This window comes from Apostichopus japonicus, chromosome 21 (genome assembly GCF_037975245.1).
Source record: "Apostichopus japonicus isolate 1M-3 chromosome 21, ASM3797524v1, whole genome shotgun sequence".
NCBI lineage: Eukaryota > Metazoa > Echinodermata > Holothuroidea > Aspidochirotida > Stichopodidae > Apostichopus > Apostichopus japonicus.
The window spans coordinates 8,873,018-8,898,275 of NC_092581.1; the positions used below are offsets into that span (position 1 = coordinate 8,873,018).

Sequence of the window (25,258 nt, forward strand, 5' to 3'; positions counted from 1 at the left end):
GGAATTGGATCAATGCTAATGCATTTTGATCAAGGGAGAAAGATTTGGACCAATACCACTAGATTTGGATTAAAATTAATGAAATGAATGGACCAACGCTGAGAGATTTGGACCAAGGCTGACGGATTTGGACCAATGGTGATGGATTTGGACCGACGCTGACGGATTTGGATCAATGGTGATGGATTTGGACAAGTACCACTAGATCTGGATTAATATTAAGGTCTTGGATCAATATAGATGGATTTGGATGAATGCTGATGGATTTGTATCAAGACTGATGCGATTGGATCAATGTTGATGCTTTTAGTTTTATAGGCTACTGATGGATTTTGATCAATTGTGATGAGAAATTATGATCATTACCGATAGATTTGAATCAATTCTGATGGATTCGGATCAACAGTGATGGATTGACTAATTAGTGATGGAATTGGATCGATGCTGATGGATTTGAATCAATATTGATGGCTATTGACTTTTAAAATAGTACCGATGGATTTTGATCAATGCTGATGGATTGGATCATAGTGATGGAATACTTATTGATTTTGATAAATTTTGATGGGTTGGATCAATAGTGATGGAACTGCATCAATACTATTGGACTTGGATCAATGCTTATGGATTTAGATCAATAATGAACATAACTGGTGGACTTGGATCAGTACCAATTGATTCAGACCAACGGTTATGGATTAGATCAATAGTGATGGAATTGGATCAATAGTGATGGAATAGGATTAATACTCATGGATGTGGATCAATATTGATGGATATTGATCATTACTGATGACTTGGATTGGTACAGATGGATTTGGATCAATGGTGATTGGATGGATCAATACTGATGGAATTGGATCAATACTGATGGATATGGATCAATACTGATGAATTTGGATCAATGGTGATTGGATGGATCAATACTGATGGAATTGGATCAATACTGATGGATATGGATCAATACTGATGAATTTGGATCAATGGTGATTGGATGGATCAATACTGATGGAATTGGATCAATACTGATGGATATGGATCAATACTGATGAATTTGGATCAATGGTGATTGGATGGATCAATACTGATGGAATTGGATCAATACTGATGGATATGGATCAATGGTGATGGGATGGATCAATACTGATGGATTTGGATCAATACTGATGGAATTGGATCAATACTGATGGATTTGGTTATTACTGATGGATTTGGATCAATGGTGATGGGATGGATCAACAGTGATGGAATTGGATCAATACTGATGGATTTTGATCAATGGTGATCGGATGGATCAAAACTGATGGATTTGGATCAATACTGATGAATATGGATCAATACTGATCGATTTGGATCAATGGTGATGGGATGGATCAATACTGATGGATTTGGATCAATACTGATTGATTTGGATCAATGGTGATGGGATGGATCAATACTGATGGATATGGATCAATACTGATCGATTTGGATCAATGGTGATGGGATGGATCAAAACTGATGGATTTGGATCAATGGTGATGGGATGGATCAATACTCATGGATATGGATCAATACTGATCGATTTGGATCAATGGTGATGGGATGGATCAATACTGATGGATTTTGATCAATACTGATGGATTTGGATCAGCACCGACTGATTGGAACTACACGAGAGTAAACCCTGTCAGAGTAAAGTTAATTGAACAACTGAATTAAATAGCTCTGGAAATAGCTTGATTTACTGTAGAAATGTCATGATTACTTTATAGAAGGAAATTGGAACCATTCAAACATTCATCGCCCTACATATAACCTTACATATTTTGTGCCTACACTACATATCTAAATGTGTTTAGTCTTTTTTGTTGGCCTCAAATCTCACCCTCGCTTTCATAACATTGCTTTTACTTACATTGCTCATTGGATTGCGCTTTACAATCTATTCAACCCTTTAGGGGACCCCATGGGTGCGGGTGGGAGAAGGGGCGATGAAGGGGACCATCATTATGTACAGAAAACAGAAAAATAAGGCAACAAATACGTGGAATCTCAGAGACTCTGGACAAATTCTTTATTTGGAGAACAGAAAAAAAGTCAAGAGTAGTAGTTTGAAATACTTTTATTAGAATAATTAATAAGGTCTGTGTATCCCATGATGAATAAAGTCAAGTCCAACAGTCTTTTTACCACTCTTGAGCGACCTTCTCAAGACATCCTATCATATATCAACTTGGGACATGGTCAGATTCATCTACTTTGGCAAAACTACTGATAACTAAGCTTCAGAACATTCACCAGATATACAAGGCTAATGACATAAGAACACTTTTTGCCCTCTTCCTTTTGGGCATGCAACTCAAAAGTGTTTTCTAAGGCAGATATGTTTAAAAATAAAAATAAGATAAAAACATGAAAGAGAAGAAGCAAGGAACATAAGAACTGCTCAATGCCTGAATATATATATATATATAGATATATATAAATATATATATATTTCATAATGCCTGGCCATAGACCGTTGACACAAGATTAACTAAACAGGGCCTTATTTTGGCTGGATCATTGCTAACTATCTTCGACTTATTTTTCAAGACATGATGTCATTTTAAAGCAGAGATCTGATCTAGTCTTTACCTCTTCCCCATTATGGTGTGAGTTGAGGAATTTATGACAGTGTAGATTTGTTGGATAGAAAAACAAACATCAAAGATGAGCAGAGTTTCGGTATTTCAGTAAATATAGTAGCCAGCTACAAGAGAGCGGAAACAATGGTCATGAAGCATTTGGTTAGAGGGTATGGTGAGGGCGGGGGGGGGGGGGTGGGGGCAGGCATGGATCCAGGGGGTGTGTGGGTTGTTTAGATGGGTTTCAACCACATACAAAACAGTAGTTATTAGCATAATCTTGCATGTAGACCTATTTATAGACCTATTGTATAGTCTCAATTTGCCCCGCAATGCATCATTTCACATCTTCAATGTTACTTCTTTATGTTGGAGGGCAACACATAAAAGTTGGCTTCAGAGATCATGGGCTATTTTGGGGGTGGGGGGGGGGTTGGGGAGAAGGCTAATTTTCTGATTGTAGATACAGATAAATGCACAGCAGTATTTCTTTTCTTAATAATAACAATGTCAACTTTTGAAATATTGCACAAATGAGAAAGACAAGAATATAAAAAAAGGACGGGGCGGGGGAAAAAATGAGGACATTTGTGGGTAGAATCCATCAAAATGCAGCTTAAAAACAATTTCAAATAGTTTCTTTACAATGATATTTCTTTATAAATAAATAAATAAAAAAAACAAGAGGCCAAAACAGGCGTGTAGCGACCTTGTAGGTTCTAAGGTGAAATTCACAGGTGTGCGCAGTCTGCTATTTGGAGGTCTAAGGTGTCCTGTCACAGGCGTGTCACAGGGGGTGCAGTCTGTTATTTGGAGGTCTAAGATATCCTGTCCATCTTTACACATTACTATACTTGCTTTGAACAACGGCTTGTCAGATTCCTAGAAACTGCCTCACAAAACCAATCCCTACGTCATTGTTACGTACTGAGAGCGAAATGTTTTTTGTCTTTTCCTTATGACCTTTCTTGTTTTGACAGTGGATCGGATAGGGATCTAACTTAACTGGATGCAAAGTTATCAACACCCTGAATGACTGCAGTGTATTAATATCTTTTTATCTTCTTATTTTTATCTTCTTATTAATATTTTTATCTTCTTATTAATATCTATTAACGTAACCCCAAATTTGAAGAAAAATATTGGATTTACATTTTAAAGACGAACATAAAAATAAAAATTGTCAGTATGACATCATACCATCATACCAGTTTGACATCATACCAGTTTGCTTCAAGTTCACTTTTGGTACACACTTAAAAACAAAAATCACAACTTCAAAATGTTGTTATCTCCCAAAGATAAGGGAAATGAATGTAAAATCCACCAGGGTGCTTAAAATGTATTCCTCTTCATTTGTCAAAAATTAAAGTTTCCTCTTGACTATCCTTTCAAAGATCCATAGAGCTTGTCTGCGTGGTTATAATAATAGTAACAATAGACATTGCAATCATAAGGGCCTGAGTTCGAGTCACTCCAAGATTAATGTATGTTGTCCAGTTACAGAGTTGTTGACAATTCATAATCATGGACGTAAAAATATGAATCTAAGATACTGACTTCGGTCAACTTGCGGCTTTGATAAGCCAATGATGGCTTCTTCGTGAGTTCCTGCTTGCAGGAGGATCTAAAATACATACAATACAATATCATAAATATGACCCTTGACCCTTTCCTTCACCATAGTAATAAATAAGACACACACAAGAAGAATGAAGATTCAATCATTTTTGTCTTCTTTTCCTTTCACATTGATCAGCCTGTCTGTGATGAGGTAAGAACCGCTCGCCGCCAGGCATATACTGATCAGATTTGGACCGGAGGTGGCAAACTCCAGTGCGAGCCCGGACAGCAGAGGCCCAACCACCCTCGCAAAGGCCATCGTCGATTGGCCGAGACCCAGAAGCGCCCCCGTCTCGCCCCTGCCTGCTCTCTGGATTGAAAGATCCGTGACGCAGACTCTGATGAGCGAGGTGGACACAGAGAGTAACGTTACACAGATGAGAAATGAAGGTATACCAGGGGACAACATCATCAGGAATAGAGTCAAAACCAGAAGAAGGCTGGAATGGTAAGACATTTTGACGGAGTCGTTGTAATACTTTGCAACATTCCCGGCTAAGAATCCTCCGAAGGTGTTTACGACGGCGCCGTACGATATCAGCCAACCGGTCATCTGTGCCGAAGCGTCGAACTTCTTCTCCAAATACAAGGAATAGTTACTTCGGAGAAGAATGACCGAAGCCCCGAGTAGAAATCGGATCAGGAATATATCGCTGCCGACCTTGAGAATGTGTCTAAAAGATTTGATGAAACCTGAAGGGCTGAAACTGAAATCCTCAGCCGTAAATTTCGCCACCGATTCAGTCCTAGGAAGGCCTTGGGTGTCAATTTGTTCGACAAAAATATAAACGACAACTGCAAAAGAGTGAAACAAGAGACAAAATAAAACAATTTGATATGTTGTTCCTTTAAAAGGCTGTGTTTTTTTTATTCTCTAGGACATGATTACCAATATAATAAATTTCTTCATATTTCTTTATTTGTTAATAAAATGCATGTAAGAAAAAAAAGTATATATGAAAATATTCATGGAAATAGCCCCTCCCCCCCACACCAAAAAAACCCCCCCAAATTATCCAGAGAAATTGATTCCAAAATGTGAATGATGATAGAATTGGCTCAAGCAATAAACTATTAAACAATCGAATGGGTCAAGAAAAGAATAATTTAAACAAACAACTGATCAACAGCGCATATTCTATCAATAGATTTGGTCTAAGGAAAAGAATATTACAGGATGACATTAGGCTCAAAATTCACGTTGATATCAGGCTCAAATTTAATTTTGAGATATCATAGATCGTCAAATTTTGGTCAAAATACTGCTGCGATCCGTCCAGACTGGATGTTTCATATCGCATTCAATTTGTGAGAAATTACTGTTTTAACATCTGAGACTTACCAATAATAAAAGTTGCTGAACTATTTATTCTAACACACATACACCATAATGTCAGTTCCTCATATGTAACACAAAACTCCATAGGAAAACGTTAAGTCTTTTGTGAACTCAAATATTACATGTTTATTGTGCATAGCAAAATTTTACAAAGGACAAATACTGTACAGTAGTGTTGAATGCCATCTCAATGGTGCTCTGTTGTTTATATGACTTGAATTTCCACAGCAATGGAGTAACAACAGCAATCAGGCCTACACTGAGGAACAGTTGTCAACATGATCTAGTCAGCCTTAAAGGAACATTCCAGAGATTTTTCATATTTTTAAAGGTATCGATTTAATGACCAGCAGTTACATGTTCTTTGCTTTGATTCACTATGAAATACCAAGACAAAAATTTGGCCTCAAGTCATCCTCTAATTGATTGAAAGTTCCTATAATATAAACAAATAGTCAATAAGATTGGCCCAAAACAAAACATGATTATAGGAAAATGATGAAGAATCAAGAATAAACATATGAATACAGCAATAGAAAAGATAACAAAATAGAATTATGATAATAAACATTATATGAATGGAACTGGTAAAATAATTAGATAGCTCTTGAGGGAATTGACAAAAAATAATCAAAAATATTTTAATTGTTGTTAAATTATTTTCAGAGTACTGATGATTGTTAAATTTTAAATGACTCATTTTTCAATTCAAACTCTTTTACTTTCTTAGTTTGCTCGGTTTTGTTGTTGTTAAATATCAAACTCTCTGAAGTAGAAACATCAAGAATGAAGATGCTTCTAGATTACAGTGGATACTGTTATATCTATAAAGGCTTCTAGATTACAGTGGATATACTGTTATATCTATAAAGGCTTATAGATTACCGTGGATACTGTTATATCTATAAAGGCTTCTAGATTACAGTGGATATACTGTTATATCTATAAAGGCTTATAGATTACCGTGGATACTGTTATATCTATAAAGGCTTCTAGATTACAGTGGATACTGTTATATCTATGGAGGCTTCTCTATTACAGTGGATACTGTTATATCTATAAAGGCTTCTAGATTACAGTGGATACTGTTATCAATACAGGCTTATAGATTACCGTGGATACTGTTATATCAATAAAGGCTTATAGATTACCGTGGATACTGTTATATCTATAAAGGCTTCTTGATTACAGTGGATACTGTTATATCTATAAAGGCTTATAGATTACCGTGGATACTGTTATATCTATGGAGGCTTCTAGATTACAGAGGATACTGTTATATCAATAAAGGCTTATAGATTACCGTGGATACTGTTATATCAATAAAGGCTTCTCGATTACAGTGGATACTGTTATATGTATAAAGGCTTCTCGATTGCAGTGGATACTGTTATATCTATAAAGGCTTCTAGATTACAGTGGATACTGTTATATCTATAAAGGCTTCTAGATTACCGTGGATACTGTTATATCTATAAAGGTTTCTAGATTACCGTGGATACTGTTATATCTATAAAGGCTTCTAGATTACAGTGGATACTGTTATATCTATAAAGGCTTATAGATTACCGTGGATACTGTTATATCAATAAAGGCTTATAGATTACCGTGGATACTGTTATATCTATAAAGGCTTCTTGATTACCGTGGATACTGTTATATCTATGGAGGCTTCTAGATTACCGTGGATACTGTTATATCTATGGAGGCTTCTAGATTACAGTGGATACTGTTATATCAATAAAGGCTTATAGATTACCGTGGATACTGTTATATCAATAAAGGCTTCTCGATTACAGTGGATACTGTTATATGTATAAAGGCTTCTCGATTGCAGTGGATACTGTTATATCTATAAAGGCTTCTAGATTACAGTGGATACTGTTATATCTATAAAGGCTTCTAGATTACCGTGGATACTGTTATATCAATAAAGGCTTATAGATTACCGTGGATACTGTTATATCTATAAAGGCTTCTAGATTACAGTGGATACTGTTATATCTATAAAGGCTTATAGATTACCGTGGATACTGTTATATCAATAAAGGCTTATAGATTACCGTGGATACTGTTATATCTATAAAGGCTTCTTGATTACCGTGGATACTGTTATATCTATGGAGGCTTCTAGATTACCGTGGATACTGTTATATCTATGGAGGCTTCTAGATTACAGTGGATACTGTTATATCAATAAAGGCTTATAGATTACCGTGGATACTGTTATATCAATAAAGGCTTCTCGATTACAGTGGATACTGTTATATGTATAAAGGCTTCTCGATTGCAGTGGATACTGTTATATCTATAAAGGCTTCTAGATTACAGTGGATACTGTTATATCTATAAAGGCTTCTAGATTACCGTGGATACTGTTATATCAATAAAGGCTTATAGATTACCGTGGATACTGTTATATCTATAAAGGCTTCTAGATTACCGTGGATACTGTTATATCTATAAAGGCTTCTAGATTACAGTGGATACTGTTATATCTATAAAGGCTTCTAGATTACCAGTGCATACTGTTATGCTATAAAGATGTCATCTTTATCATATGTTGAAAGTAAAGGAAATAGCAGTTTGCTTCAAACTTTAAAAAAGAAACTTCTTTTCCTAAAGGTTTTAACTCTCTAAATTATTTGAAGGATGTCCGGAGTCAAATTACACACACAAAGAGGAAATGTTTTTGGTCGAAATGGCCTATATTAAACTTTGATTAAAGTTGACCAACCCTGATGAAAGGGAAAGAGACACTGAGGGAGGGGGTTAGAGAGGTATAGCTCAATGCCTGGGGACAATTTGGAGGCCCAGGTATGTGGGGTAAGTACTAACAGATTCTCACTGGCTGAACATAGATATCAAGAAGGGCATGGGTGACATAATTATACCCAGGGACCAGCCTGGCTCTCAATACCATGTCAGCATAATATATCAATAAATCTATAAATTCAAAAAAAAATCTCAAATAATTTTCTTTGACTATTTTGGGAATATTTGTTTTTCACATTTTTTCATCATTATTGTTATTATTGTTTTGTTCTTTAGTTGTTTGTGCTTCTTACATACATTTCTCTTGTATGATACAAACTTAAATCCTGGAACAAAACAAATCCTCTTTGTCTTTTCATTCCCTGAAAATTACAATAAATCTTGTTTTTGAATTACAAATAAGACTGTAGAAGCAGTCAAGAGAGAAAAACGACAAATTTCATTCCACTGCAAATGAACTACTCCAACTGGTTATTTAAACAAGTTCATATTAAAGAAATCTGAGTCATATAACTGAGATATCCTCAAAAGAAAATTGCCAAAACAAAGTTAGGGTCAACTCTGACTTGATATTGTTTTAATCACTCTTTCAGGTTCGACAATGCTGCCAATTGAAATATCTCTTTACTTTTCATTTTCCTTTAGCAAGTGAAAGTACAACTACTACAGGACTGATCAAAATAGAACAGTCCAGCAGGAGTGCATTATTCGAAATGTTGAGTCATTAATAAACTACAACTCCAAATATGACTTGTAGGTTACTGACCTAAAATCACCATGGTAAATATATTAGTAAATCGTATTTCTACAAAAACAAGCTGCAGTTTTTGATGAAAATTCATAAACTCAAAGGAGACAAATTGACAGTCAAACAAATATTCCAACCCGTGTCACGTTCCAAGCATAAGTCAACAAGATTATAATAATAATAATATAGAAAACTAACAATTTTTTTGGAACAACATCTGCCAAAATGACTTGACAGACCACCAGCTGTGATGCACTCCTTGGGAAGAATCAAGAGTTTAATCTGTCAAAATAAGGTTACATTCAATCAATGATAGCTTGACATTTAGAACAAAAGATATTGAGATGGGTTTGTTTTCCCTCTTTAAAGATAAGTATTAAATTGCCCTGCCACCAGAATATCCCTTTAACAGCAGCTCTCCAATCATATCAGATAATTAAAATAATATTTAGACAATTAAAAACCGGACAGTTGAGTTAGAATGAGAGTGTTTCCAAATGTGAATGAACTACAGTATATTAAAGTTGCTTGTACACTGATCGCTGTTCATCTTGAACGTTACAGAACAGAATGCGACGCGGAGGTTTGAACCACACAAACGATGAAACTGGGAAAAGCACAATGTTTAGACTACAAGAATTGGTACATGAGATTTCCACTATTTAAGTACCGTGTCATTACCAGGGCTTTGAAGAGGGTTTCAAAGTGACTCCCAACTATTAAAGCAAAATATTAAGGATGGTTCATTAAGGTTCTGCACTTTAGTAGCAAATTTGTTCACAGAAATAGGTGAAAGGTAAAAGCCAAAGTTCAGCTAAAAAAGTGACAATGAATGCAAATGTGGGGGTTGGAGGATGCGGTGGAAAAGAGGGAGGGGCGGGGGGGGGGGTGGGGCTTAGACCACAATATCTTCACTGCTTAATCCTAACCATGTATCTTCAAGCTGACTTTGGTGATTAACAGTTGATACCCTGTGATAAGTCCTATAAAATAATGTGTTCAGTTCTGGCAATGGCCCAAAATAGCTCTCTGGATAACCTTTAAACTTGAATTCCTAAATATTTTAATCCTTCCTTATTCCTATCAGGGGCTTTGGGAATATCCTTCCATCTATGTATCTCAAACCAGTGATCTAACAATGACTTATTGTCCTATGAACTGAAATTTCTGACAGTCCCAGCTACCACCATCCCCACCTGCCCAACCCCACCCCACCCTGGGGATCATTTATGCCAAACATTTATAATATATATGAAAGACTGTACGGGATGCAGAACCTTGAAATTGAGAACAGGCTGTCAGAATTATTAACAGACAGATAGAACTAGGTCGATTTCATTATATTAGAAACAATACTGTTGTATACGGTAGAACAATTAAAATGTTCTCAATTTATGGATCTAAACTTATAAAGGATTGGAAGTATTAAAGTATCCTTTCTACAATTTTTTAATTCTCTTTCTTCTTGGTTGGAATGTTTTCATTTTTCATGACTAGAAGAGGTACCAAGATGGATCCAACAATACCGCAGCAACTAGCCACCACACCTGGTCCAGAGACGCTCACTTCCAGAGCGACTCCCGCTATGAAAGGTGACACCATACGGGCCATGGACATCACGGACTGCGACATACCCAGGAGGGCTCCGGTGTCCTCTCCTTTACAGCGGAGGATGGACATATCAGTGATGCACACACGCAGTACCGAGTTAGATACAGAGATGCACGAAATACCCACGAGAAACAAGGAAACCGAAGGCGCGAACGTCATCGCTACCAAGGTCAGAGTCTGTAATATACAAGCGTGGAAGAGAAGGCCTGGTAGACTGGAGTACATGGATGCCACCTTGCCAACGAGGAAACTGGCCAGGACTCCCATCAGAGTACTGAAGGAGATAATCCACCCGGTCATCTTTGGCGAGCTGTCAAACTTTTTCTCCAAGAAGAGTGAGAAGTTGCTGTGGTAAATCAAGAGGGCAAAACCCATCACGAAACGGACGGCAAATATATCCCCTCCGACTCGAATGATCTTACGGAACGAGGAGACGAACTCGGAATAGTTAAACGAGAACCGGTCCGCGGTGAAGCTATCCACGGATGCAGAGTGCTTCAGTTGGCCGGGGTCGTGCTCCTCCAAGCAGAAGTATACCATTGCTGTGGAGGGGGAAATTATATTCGTAGAATTACCAAATAATGGAATGTACCGTAATTCTATCGAGGGACGAGAGTAGTACTTTCTTACTGTTGTGGAAATGGTGGATGGAAATTATTCCTAATGGCATGTAGGAAAACAAAATGATGATCAAAGTAAAACTTCAGTGGTGGCAGGACCATAGAGGTTAGAAATGTCTGTCATTTCCCCCCCCCCCTCCTAGTGGTCTAGCCAGAAAGATATTTTTTTTTAAATGAAAGGCTTATATATTGAAATATGCCCTGCCCAAGTTTCAACTGACAACCAACACACACCTTTATATGATACTTTCAAGCACTTTTTTTTCAGCAAATAACTTGCATGGGCTACAAAGAACAGTGCTGGAGCTTTCTAAACTATACAAAGCCCTAGCTGTGTACGCGGCCCTTTAATTGTGGCACAAATGGAATCCGCGTGGTCACACCACACCAGCATAGTAACAGAACGTGTATAAAAATACATCAATGTTTCAATTTACACAGAGCTTCACAAAGTCAGCTTGTATATTATAAGCCTTGTCTGGTGTACGGTGCTGTAATATAGAATTCTGCACTAGTAAGGGTACAGAATATGCTTCCTGAGTCAATCTTTGGCCATAGTCAACAGCATCGCCAGGTTCCTTAATTCCTTGAATACCACCATACCTACACAGTATGACAATATCTCACTTATTTGATCACTGAAATAACAAAGACATGACTACACTGCTTTTCCTTTGACAGAGCTATTGTGTCAGAACTATATATGTATACAGAACATGCCTACAAGGATTGCAAGTACCACAGTGTGTCTGCTTATTATCCCCCCCTCCCCTCCCCCTCCTCCTCCATCCCTCCATTCACCTATAACACCCCACCTCTGGGGACCTCTGACATCACATTTATTGCTTTATTATTACTGAAATAACAAAGTCAACATTTTCTTTTACAGAGTTATTTTCTCAGAACTAATGTGCCCAGAATGTGCCTACAAGGACTGCTAGTACCAATTGTGTCTGCTTATTAAACCCCTTACCTCACCATTCCCACGTGCTCCCACCCCACCTCTGGGTCCATCTGACAGTACCCAAGTCCACTAGATAAACGAAATAGCAAAGGCAGGACCGGTTAATTTACTTTTGACAGAGCTTAGTACTCTATGACATCAGGACTATGTACTAGTACAGACCATGGATGCAAGCTTAGGAAGAGTTACAAGAAGACTGAATGTTTGTTATATCAACCATCCCTGTTTCCCCATCTCTCCACCCCACCAGTTCTTCCTTCACTCATCCCTGCTTCCTCCCTCACCCTTCTTTATCCCTTTGCCCCCCCCCCCCCCCACTACCCAACCTAGAGTAAAGGACATCAGTGCATTGTACACTGAATACATTGAAGCCTCCAGAACTCAATATTATTCATGAGTAGAATATTCATGACTTTCACATTATAATAGATTGGATTTAATGATAAGAATGGGAACACTAGATGACATTTCAAACATCAGCATGAGGCCTTGTTTACCGCATTTGCTGTTTATGTTTGTTCCATTAGCAGATCGTTCCCTTTGATTTACCCCCCCCCAAGAGGATGGGGTCGATATCATCAATGCAGAAACTTTGTTACCGTTGCTGAGGCTACGAGTGGAGGCTATCAAGGAATACGGCACAAAAAATGTTAACTGTTGCTTTCTATTGAAATCACTCTAAGCATTTAATTTTTTCCCCCACCAGTTGCACACCAACCAAAAACACACTACTAGCCCTCTGAAGCCTATCAACAGGGGTACCAATAAATCTACTGGGTTTTCTTTATCATTTTTGTGCCCACAATGGCCTTAGATCCATAATCCCAATAATGTTATATATTTAGACAACCTCAGTGAACATTCCAGGAAATGGTGAGAAAAAAAATAGGACTGGGAATGGTAAATATTAAGATTGGTTGAAATTTTACAGATTATCACCAATGAGGCCTCCTCTACAGCATGTGTGTTGTTTCCTTCCATCAGCAGATTGTTATTGTAGTGCATGTGCGCGTTACAATATTGGCATCATTACTGGCCAAGTGAAGAACGATACCTACATGACTGGACGTTGAAACTTCAAGTTTCATATAGTCTCTGTACATTAGCAGTTTCAGAGGACTAGCCAAATTATTCTGAGCCTGTCACACGCCCTCACTTTTTAGGTACCTACATGACTATACTCCCTGGTCTGTTGTCCGCCCAAAAATAACACCATGAACAACCGAAAAGTTCTTCCTAATACTCCAAGCATTCCACGTGCACTACATACTGCATATTTGCCGGCAAATGCAGTTCCAATTCTCTGACTTTGATAACAGACAAATTCAGCTGAATGGCAACATCTTTCATTTTAAGACACAGTACACAATTCCCTTCCCCAATTGTATACCATAATTCCATAACTTACATGTTAAGCAACCTTAGTTGGTATTCCATGAAACAATGGTAAAAAAAAAAAAAAAATTAAAAAAAAAGAGAATAAAAAAAAAAATGTAAAAAAAAGAGAATAAAAATATAAGAAAAAAACAGCCAAGAGAGAGGTGGCTGTTGGTGGCATCTATTGGATGCAGGTGTCTTATAAACTTTACTGGGGAATATATATAAGAAAGATATCCCAGGCATTCCTCTGACATCAACAACTACACAAACAGATAGGCTTAACCCATCTTCGCCTTTCAATGACTTACTCTTTGACCTTATTTCACAAACTTTAGCATCTAATGTTCCACTCCCCAAGTATTTTAGCATGAAGTGGTAATCAGTCTCAAGGATTTTATTTAGCATTCTTTAAGTTCAACTTCAAATGTAATATACTATTGCAGTGATCTTCTGAACTTGTAGCTGCCCTAACAAGATACAAATTTTTAGCTGAGGAGTGTAGCTCCAGACAAAATGATCTTTATCACAGTTTGATTGACCACGTATGAAATAAGAGGAAAGCATTTTTGGGATAGTTTTAGTTGGCAAAACTGATAGATCTATGTGTTATCCGTACATTCATCTTTAGGTAAAACTTACTGAGGTGACAGAAGATATATGGGGCTAAAAAATAAAGATAGACATTTCTATAATGGTACCAAATCTTGATGAAACCGCCTTGCAGTAAGTATGTCACCACAAAAAACTTGCCAAGTCAAAAAGGATAAGTTACAAAATTGTGACTAGCATGCAAGAAAATATATACCACACGCTACCAAAGAAATGTTTACAGAGATATAGGGGGCCTGTTTAGGACCACAATCCGGGATCTTTGATGAGAACTGAGCCACAACCCCTCCTCCCCCAATCCTCAGAATTGATAATCAGAATGTATTTAAGCTGGTTTGCACCCAGGACTTGATGATAACGAAAAAACTCACTTGATCGTTTCAATCAGCAAGGTTCTAAAGCAGCATGTAAATTTATTCTGACATTTGGCAAAATCCTGCGACCCACCAAAAATTTTTCACACCCCACTCTTGGGTTGCCCCCCATAGTTCAGGGACTGTTGACGTAAACATGTGAAACATATTAAACCGACGTGATATGCAAATACTGTATGATCTGATTGATTCAATGTGAGGGGAGTACGCATCTTAATTTGCATGTCATTAATAGCAATCTGATAAATGGTAAACAGAATAGTCAACATATTGACATGGATTGCAGAAGAGATGTGTCGGGTACACAACCTCAATCCCAAAACTCACAGAATAGATAACATGGCTAGGAGGAAAAGAAAGTTTATATCACATAGAACAAAGAATAAACATGATCTGGGAATGGCCAATGACAGGGCTGTTACCCTGGGTTACCACAGTGAATGGACATGTGGTAGAATTATCGCCATTTTACAAAATGGAATTTACAGAGAAGAAATAACCTCGCAACCTAACTGAAGTAGCAATAATGCATCTAAGAAGTTTGCAATCACAAATTGCTCACTTTTTAGAGAATATGGAATTACATTGGTAGGTCTCTGGTTGCTCTATGCTTGCATTACATTGGTAAGTCTCTGGTTGTGCAATGCATGTATATTTGTATTTGTATTTGTATATTTATTTGTTTCATCACAATTTACAGTGTGACGGGAAGTCTCCTATAAAGCCTATAAGGTTTAACAAAGTAGGAGACTCCCCAAAAAGAAAAAAGAAAAAAAAACCCTAAGAATAGAAAAAGAAAAGTTAATAGTAGCATCTACAATGATGAAATAATCAAATTGACTCTACTTGAAATTAATAATGTTAATAAGCAATCCTAACAATCTTTATAACGATCTTAATCGCAAACACACAAGAATAAATCCATCAATAGTGAGAAATAATTACAGTTTGGAGATTCCTTTTGAATACAGAGTAAGAAGGCTTATTCTTAACATTATCCTGGAGATTATTCCACGTTTTTATAGCACGAATACGAGGGTTAAAAGAACTTAAAGTACTTCGTTGGGATAAAACATGGGCGTTATTACAATGGCGTGTTTGATGGTTGTGGATTAGTCTATTACTATATATAAAATCTTTAAAAGCCTCAGGTAGCAATCCATTCCATGCTTTATATGCAAATGTTGCAAGCTGGACTCTTATAATATCATTTAGTTTTAATAAATTTAATCTTTTGTATAATGGGCTAGTATGATCACGTGGGGCTAGTATGGGGCTAGTATGGGCTAGTATGATCATGTATTGATTACATTGGTAGATGCCTGGTTGCTCTATGCTTGTATAAATTGGCATTGGTACTGTAGGTCCCTGGTTGCTCTAGGCTTGTATATATTACTTGTGTATACGACATAAATGTAGACAAGCTAATGTACTTCAGGAAGTACAATGAACCCTGTAGTTAAATTGACAAGTAGGTCTGAGTTCAGGGAACACATGACCGACCACGACGACCGTAAAATCTACCTCATGAATGTTCTCCCCCGAGAACATTTCACCTTGAAAGGAGTTGATTGATGACACATTTTTTTTTCTTCACGCCAACCTTTGAGAATACGAGAAAGACATCAAAAGGGAAAGAATAGCCATCATCAGTCTAGACCTGACAGTAAAAACTAATTATGGTTATTAATAATTATGAACGCTTACAATGATTTCTGCATGATGGGCTTGCATGGATAGGGGGGAGGGCGTTGGATACATACGGTGCTGCAATTATTTCCGCTCAAGTGAGCATCATCTCTACATTGCTATAGAACATTACAATGATGGTACTACCTCTGTAAACTTAAGTACATAGTACAATATTACTAAACAATGCAAAGTCAATTACCCTACAGGAAAGGATCTAATAATAATGTTATGGTTGTCTCTGTTATCGCATGTATAAATGTAGATAAACCCTGCCAGAACATTGATGATGTCATACTGAACATTATAAAGAACATTGATGATATCATACTGAACATTATACTGAACATTGATGATGTCATACTGAACATTATGTAAATACAGAACATTGATGATGTCATACTGAACATTATGAATACTGAACATTGATGATGTCATACTGAACATTATGAATACTGAACATTGATGATGTCATACTGAACATTATACTGAACATTGATGATATCATACTGAACATTATACTGAACATTGATGATGTCACACTGAACATTATGTATACAGAACATTGATGTTGTCATACTGAACATTATACTGAACACAGATGATGTCACACTGAACATTATACAGATCATTGATGATGTCATACTGAACATTATACTGAACACAGATGAAGTCAAACTGAACATAATACTGAACATTGATCATGTCATAATGAACCAATCACTTCTGACGGTGAAGTGACTGATGCTGCCCTGTCTTGTCATCGGACACGTCCCAGGTGACCAAGGAGTTCTCAATAGACCATCTGTCAAGTGGCAATGAGGTCACTGCGTACAGACCCCCTAGTTATAAAAATGCATCCTTCAATACACAATTGATTGGAGATCACTGAACTTTTAAAGTTGCTATGTACAGTAAGTAGAGCACCTATTGTGTGTTACCGAGTAACAACAGATTCCTCACATCCATTATTGTAAATGGTATATTATATGTATTGAAATTCATGCATGAATCAAAAATTAATAACAAGTCCTTATTAAAGGAGAGAAAGGAGAGTTCCAAACATTTCATATACTTTATTGGTTTCCCGAAAGGGAAAACTATGGAGTCACTCTTACCGACCTTGCAAAATTGTGATTGCAAAGTCGGCATTGATTTTAACTCAGATTTCAAAGTCAGTAATCATTATTGGGGTAAGATTCAGTTGTACTCAAAGCCGAAGCCAAAGTGAATTGATGAGGCCACATATCAGGAGTCTATGCATGCTAAATTCTTCAATTTACTGTCCTCAAATGTTACCTTTCGGAAAACACTTCGTACTGTAGTTTTTGATTCAGAGCAGCCATCCTAGAGGCCAGAAAACCAACCAACTTGCTCCACTCTCAACCCCAGTACCCTTACATCGAAATTGTGACCGTATGATCACGATGATGTTATGTAGAGTAAGTATTACAAGTTCCTTGAAGCTGTGTTTTGCATTTGTTGGGATTGTACCAACCCAATGTACTGTTATATTCACACATACTGGATAACCTTTCATCTTACTATTTGTGTCTTTTATTTTGGGCTTAAATGTCACTTTAATCATTTGTACAGTAGTGGTATAAACTATTTGCCATATATTTTTAGGAGATAAATATCGCTTTAGTAAGGGGATTTACTGATGTATCTACAGTATGGTTGAATTAAAATAAAACTACATTTTCTTTTAATTCCTCCCCAGGTAAGGTAAAGACCGAACACAGCTACAAAAAGAGAGTTATTTGAATGAAGCAAAAAAAAAAAAAAACTTTATTTTTGTAATGCGATGGGAACCTCGAGTTCTGCTCTCTAAACATAATGAAAATTCACACACACAATAACAAAATAATTATCTCCCGTACTTAAGAAATTGCATTTCTTTAAATTATGAAAAAGAATCCTCCCATGTCATGAGATCAAAAATTTACCATATTATAAAATGGTTCATTAAAGAACTGGAATTTGCTTTCCTGTCATAATATAAATAAATGAACCAATTTAAACACAGAATGAACCAAACAGCGAAAAACCTGTGGTTCTGTCATAGTCTTGAAAGTGCGTATGCGTTTCATGTTTACATCAAATCTATGTCCAAGAATAACTTTCAGCTTTACAAAATCAAAAGAAACATCTATACATCTTTCAAGTGCACGTAATAGAAAAAAAACAGAGTTATTTTGCTTTCAATTTCACACATAGCTTGGGTTTCAATTCAGACAAATAATGGGGCTTAATGTGTTGAGTATATAACCGCTTCAAGGGTCACATGACTGTCACATGACCACTGCAATAGGATGTTTGTTAAAGGAATACATGCAGTATGCTCCTAATACAACTTAAATTCAATCTGAGGTTGACGGCATCTCTACTGTATATCATAGAATAAGTGGAAATCATTTAAGGGATAACAACCTATATTTAGTTGCGCTTAATATTAAATGCATAATTTACCCTAAGTATAAAACTATTGAGATCATTACATGTACAGACAACATTGGTGTCTAAAACTGTTGTGAGGGAGGTACTGTACCAACCTAACCTTATAATTAGGAGTGTTTGCTTGGTGGTTAACGTTGGTGCCTTTCAATCATAAGGTCCCGAGTTTGAACCACTCCAAAATGTATGTCGTCCAGTTACAGAGTTGTTGACAATTCATAATCATGGATGATACGTAAATATGAATCTAAGAGACTGACTTCGGTCAGCTTGCGGCTTTGATAAGCCAATGATGGCTTCTTCGCAAGTTCCTGCTTGCACGATAATCTAGGGTACATACATACATACATACATACATACATACATACATACATACATACATATTAAACTGTGGTGATGGTTTATGTAGACATGTGTCAGCCATGCCATAGATCTGTAGCCCAACTCATTTTAAAGCCATGCTAAAAGTTACCAAATTTGTTTGTGACAATCTATATTATGACTGTTTTCGATCTTAACCTCAGAGAAAAGTTTTGAGACAGTTTCAGGTTTCTGTTTGTAGTAATTTTCTGTTTTGACTGTCTTGATTTCTCACACTCCTGCGATGTCTCCCTTACATCTATTTGTTGTGATGAGTTAATGTCAATAATCCATCCTCGTTACGTGGTCTTGTAAGTTATACGAATCCTAGCTTGGTTTCCTCTTGATTATTGCGCAACTGTTATTACATTCAACAAACAGCATTGTCGTACAATGCACCGACGAGATGTTTTGAAAAAAAATCAATCGTGACAACATGGATTAGAAACATTTTTGAATGTTGCCACTCTTCTACACCGGCAAAATTTTACATTTACAAGAGATGTTTTCCATGGCTCTAAGGGTGTCACAAAATTAACGTAGATATAGTGTAAAACAGATTGTACAGTAGCATTACTTGCTGTATTTGTTTCTTGGGTTATTGAAGGAAGAATATTCCAGTATTTAGAAGTCAAAATAATCAATCTACCTGTACAGTAAATATCATATTTGTAAATATCATATTTTGCTTATAAAGGCAGAGGAGGTCTTCTCCCCAACCCCCTCCCAAAAAAAAACATTAAGCAGAATTCTTAACATCCCAGGTTCAAGGTTCTATTTCAACTAACCAAATTTAATCTTAACAGCACGGCTTTTTTCGTTCTTAACATAGGCATGGCGTTTTCCGACTCTGTAAATACATCTAAGCTAATCCCAGTAAGTACCTGAACTGCTTACCAGCTTTCAATTATAAATTGAGGCCCCATTGTCTCCGACTGAATATATTTTACAGTAGGATTCTCTTTAAACTTGTTTGCGTACATGGATGAAACTAATACATTTCTAAAAGAAAAGCAAAAATTCCTACTGGAATTCTTTCCCTTTATCATTTCTGGGTTGTATGGAATTAAAATAGGGTGTGGCCACTGGATATATGGTATATAAAGGTGTTACCCAGCAAAGAAACCACCAAATTGGGGGGGAGGGGAGGGGTAGGGGGATTGCCACCAACTAAGGGCTGCCATTTTAGCATCAGGCTACAGTCCAAGGTAAAATTGTATTGTTTTCACTCATTACACAGGTCTCTGTTCACATTGTGAGAGTGAATGTGAAACATTAAACACTCAACAATAAGCTATAGATAGACGGACAACATTAGTAGCTTCGGTTCATTTACGGAAAGAAAAACAAAATAATCGTAGTAATTTAGCTACATTATACATTTTAGCAAAAACATTGCAGGAAACAATTCTTTGATCATTGAAAACGAAGGGAATAAACCCGAACTATTTTTAAACTGAGGGCTCTTTGCGATGTCACAGACAATTTTCCTTACATTTTTGTTCCTGTTTAATGTAACTGAATAAGTCAAAAACCTGATCAATATCTCTCAAACAGTAAAGGTTAAAACAGTGTCCGCCCCGCCACCCCCCCCCCCAAAAAAAAACAATATGCTTTAAAACTCAAATAATGGTCACTTGTATTCAGCTATCATCCCACATTTCACTGCCTGCACCCTCTTAGCATTATTCCTTCCCTGAGATACTTTTACATGACTCAGCCAATACTCCTCCATGTCTGCAGGATGATAACTTGAAATGTCAGAACCTCCAGAAGGGTACTTTGGAAAACTTATCAATTTTTCTTATCTGTGCTAAAATCTGGGGCCAGAACTGATAGAACCTTTAAACCATGATTTAGCTTTCATATATGTATTTTCATGGTTCCTTGTTTGATAATAATGTGAAGTCTATCAATGAGGATAGTCACGTCTGAGTTTGATGAATGTGTGGATACAATTCAATCAACAACAACAAAATCACACTAGGTCAAGAGTCAGTTTCAAATAACGGAAGTCCACAATTTTAATTTCTTTTTATAAGATGCTGTTTTCTTATATGTTACTACAAAATAAGGGCAACAAGTGTCTGGGTAAAAACATGAGATTGAGAATCCTATTTACTGTCTCATACTTGATAAAAATTTAATTAATTAGCCATCATTTGGTAAAGAAAATAAAGGTGTGTTAGTGTGATCAATTGCCCTCTTTATTTGGACCAAAATTCCGACAATTTGGTGGAATATTCCAAACAGACAAAAAATAAGAAAAACCCTAACAACACCAATTTAAATGAAATTTAATTTAAATGAAATTTAAACCCAAAACAATACTTAGGAGATACAGTTTTACATTTCTTTATTACAGCTTCTGTATATGATGATAGAGCAAGCCTTTAAACAGACCTGTTAAACGATATATAGCTCCCAATCGGTTTTGGTAGGTATGGTCGGAGAATTTAAATTTTCAGTAGTTTATACGCCTGCAAGATATTCAAATTCCAGGACAGTGCCATGCACTCAAAACCAACACAAGGTTTGGCATCCACAGGAAATAATATGGGGAGGGATTTAGTGAGGAGGTATTAAGGTATTATTAAACAAAATTGATTATGATTCTGACCAAAAAAAAATCACTTCTTATTTTGTGCTTATTGAGAACCTTTCCTCCCACAATAACCTCACCGTTTCTCGTCACAAACACCGTCGGAAGATGATGACAAAATATGGTAAAAAGTTGGACATTTTGGTCACATTATTGTGAGGAATTTTTTACTTCTGAAAGATCAGAAAAGGATTTGGAGTTTGTATAAAGCTATTAAAAACAATAGATTTAGACACAAAAAAAAAACGAGAAAGGTATATAAGAGAAAATGTCACCTTAAAAAAGGAGATGTGAAGTTTCTCTTCTTTAATTAGCTTGTACACAATTAACACCCATTCCAACATCTACATAGATGTTGGCACTATTGTTGTTCTTTTTATATCAATTATATATCAACATATTATTATTGAAGTCATTTTCTGAATCCACCTCAACAAATAAGAAAAGACTTTGATTAGTCTTGATTTATAGTACAAACTCTCATTGAACACAAACTGTGAAGGTATGTAGAAAGAGAGTAACTCATGAACAGGAAATTGACTGGGGGGGGGGGAGGGGGGAAACAAAAATATCAAAAGTAGTTTGTTCTATGATATAATGTCAAAACCTCCAGAAATTGTATAATTTCAATTGATAAAGAGAAATCCTGTTTGTGTGGTTCTGCAAAGGGCACTAACAAAGGGGTAGATACTATAGTTACAAAAGTGAAAAAGGGAGGAATCCGTGCCTCACCCCTCCCCCTGGTCCCTTTCCACCAACTGGTGCCATTTAAAAAAAACCAAAAAATATTTGTACAATTTTCCATTTCAAATCATTCATTCTTTGTAAAGAAGACATTTTAGGAATTTATATAATATCACTATCACTATTTCAATTTCATGGTGTTTGGGTCCCTTGATACTTTCTTGATGGTATCTGGGTAGCAGGGGCCCTCCCTTCCCAAACCTGCACCGCCCATCTCGCATCTGCAGTCCTGTTTTAATTCTCTTAGGACAAACACCTAAGTAGGGACTTGGTTTCAGCATATGGGGTCCATTTTCGTGCCGGTTGCACTTGATCAATTTTACGGGATCCAGCTCAACTAACCTTATTTTTTCGTCATTAGGTGTGCATCCATCATGTGACCATCCTAAAGGAACCTCCCTTCCTGAATCCACAACTTTATTTCACTGCCAAATAAGAATGTAGTCTACTTTTAAAAGAGACTTCCCCCATATATATTAGTTGTTCTTCTTTTATAAAAAAAAATGAAACAATACAGTCACATCGAATCGACTGAACATATTTACATGTTAAAATGTCGATATCATACAGTATGTAGCTTTAATGTTAACTTTTTACAATTTCAAAATTACATAATTGTTTTCTTTTAATATCACCATCTGTATTGAAAAAAAAATACTGTTAATTTTTTTCCCATTCAACGCTTATGTAAACTCTGACGGACAGGTGATTGACTACATTAAAAAGTATTATTGAATCAGCACAATGGAATGATAATGACTATTCTCTTGGTAAACAGGGGCGATAAACTACATCTGAAACTGGAAATAGAAGTCTTGAAAAGGGACATTTTAATCTGCATCTTGACGGAAACAATAGATTCTTGTCGTAAACACTTCAAATGGCTCCATAACAAGCATGAACGATCTGAGCAGATTTAAAAACAATCGCAGAAATATATTTAAAAAGTTTTAATAGAGCTACGTCAAATGCCAGGTGAGCACTGACGCTTTCTGTGATTAAAAAAAAAAAATTTTGACGAAAAGAGTTATCTTGGTAACGAAGCAAGATACAAATATTTGACTTGGGCCAACAATTTACAACTTGAGCCTTTGTGTAACATTTTCTTTCTTAATGAAAACATAAGTGTAAGACTGTACGTTTGCTTTTCTTTTTTCGTGAACAAAAAAAATCAAGAAATAGGGACATGAGACATACAGTAATTTGGAGTTTAAATAAAATTTTGCATATCAATTTTTGAATTTCTGAGTTTGGTTTATGACACAGTCATGAAATTACTATTAAAGGTCTTCTGTTCATGAGAACTTTTATGCATCCTATGTTACATTAATGAAACCATTTGACCAATCTTTGCATAACATTTTGCAATGGACTAAACAGTACTATCATATCAAATCACAAGGTAACTGTATAAATTTGCTCAAAAAACACCCCACAATTTTCAAGGACAAACTATGCAGGATGTCACAAAAGATGTAAATGAAATTCTTTGTACAGCAACTCTTGAGGTATCTAATTTAGCCGAAACACATTTCATAATTAGTGAGCACCTTGGTTGCCATGGAATAAACAACTCATCAACATTTGTAAAAATTTATTACAATTTGGACGTAAATCACCCTTAATAGATCATTGTTTGCAACTAAAATGATAGAACAAAAAAAATACAAATAATAACTGATTGTTTTCACTGTTTGACTCAATCGTAAGTGTTTTGCCATCTCTTTCACAATGATTGAAAATTAACAGACATTTTCTGATCGGGGTCATCGACGCAGGTCAGAGGTCAATCGCGCTTAAAAAATGCATTCTGCAATAAAAATTGACTTCCATCTGTGGATACGATATTTCACAAATAAAGGAAAGATTTGGTGCCTAGAACCATAATTTGTTACTTTTAATCCACTACAGGTAAATCCCAAAGTTAAAAAAATAAATATAACATTAAATTTGTGCGATATTACATTTTCCATCACTTTAGAGCAGGCGAAGGATTGCAAGTGGGGTCTCTTTGTAAGGTTGATTGGCATCCAATTATGTGACAAACTTTTTACTTTGGCTTGGTAAGAGGGACACAACGGTATGACTCAATGCAAAAAAAATTCACTATGGCAAAAAATCATATTAATGCAAGTTTTGTTTTGTTCGTGCAAAACAACAAGAATATCCTATTATAAACTATTCAAGAAATGCACACCCACACACCGAGAACATCACTACAATCTGGCAAGCACAGAGAAATAGTATAGACAAACTCCCCTGGTTAGGAAATGCGACGTAAACAATAAATTTCCTTCGTTCGTTAATGTTAAGAATTTTCTGTAAATATTTAAATGTTCTCTCGATCTTAAAAGGCCTGTCAAAATATTTTCAAAACAGTCTTTATGATATGTCTCCTTCTGAAGGCATTTTTTCTCTCATTTCAACACAAAAAAATCTGAACAAACTGAGCACCACCTGACGGAGAGACAAGACACGGGAATCAATTTTACAGACGCTCAAAGCTTTAACTCAGTTTAGTGGACAGGATCGAAAAGAAACTTCCCGATAGGTTGATGACCAGACGTGTGTAAAAGTTGCCAAATGAACGGGGGGCAACATTTCGTTGATAAAATGTGCTCGTAACGAGTGGTAAAAACTGTACATTGGTTCGAATTTGTCACCCTAGGTGTGAATGAGGGGAAGTGCAGGTACTTTTATCCAGAGGTGTCCATCAGAGGGACTTCGACATTGAAGTGTTACCCACATTATAAA

General features: G+C 36.3%; 1 protein-coding gene across 3 annotated transcripts in view; it reads right to left on the bottom strand.

Annotated features, from left to right (window-relative positions):
* Window positions 1–3,234: 3,234 nt before the first annotated feature.
* LOC139963295 (major facilitator superfamily domain-containing protein 9-like) overlaps window positions 3,235–25,258 on the bottom strand; it is a 36,759-nt gene continuing 14,735 nt past the window's right edge. Inside the window, exons 6-7 of one of the 3 annotated variants that reach the window (XR_011791543.1) lie at window positions 9,293–11,247; window positions 4,903–5,027 (exon numbers count right to left, since the gene is read on the bottom strand). Coding sequence is in view for 2 of the 3 variants with exons in the window: in XM_071963970.1 (XP_071820071.1) it covers window positions 10,544–11,247 (704 nt within the window). In the remaining variant the exon portion in view is untranslated. Of the gene's footprint in view, window positions 5,028–8,895; window positions 11,248–25,258 lie in introns of those variants that run through there. The other 2 variants (XM_071963971.1, XM_071963970.1) reach the window with 2 other exon arrangements.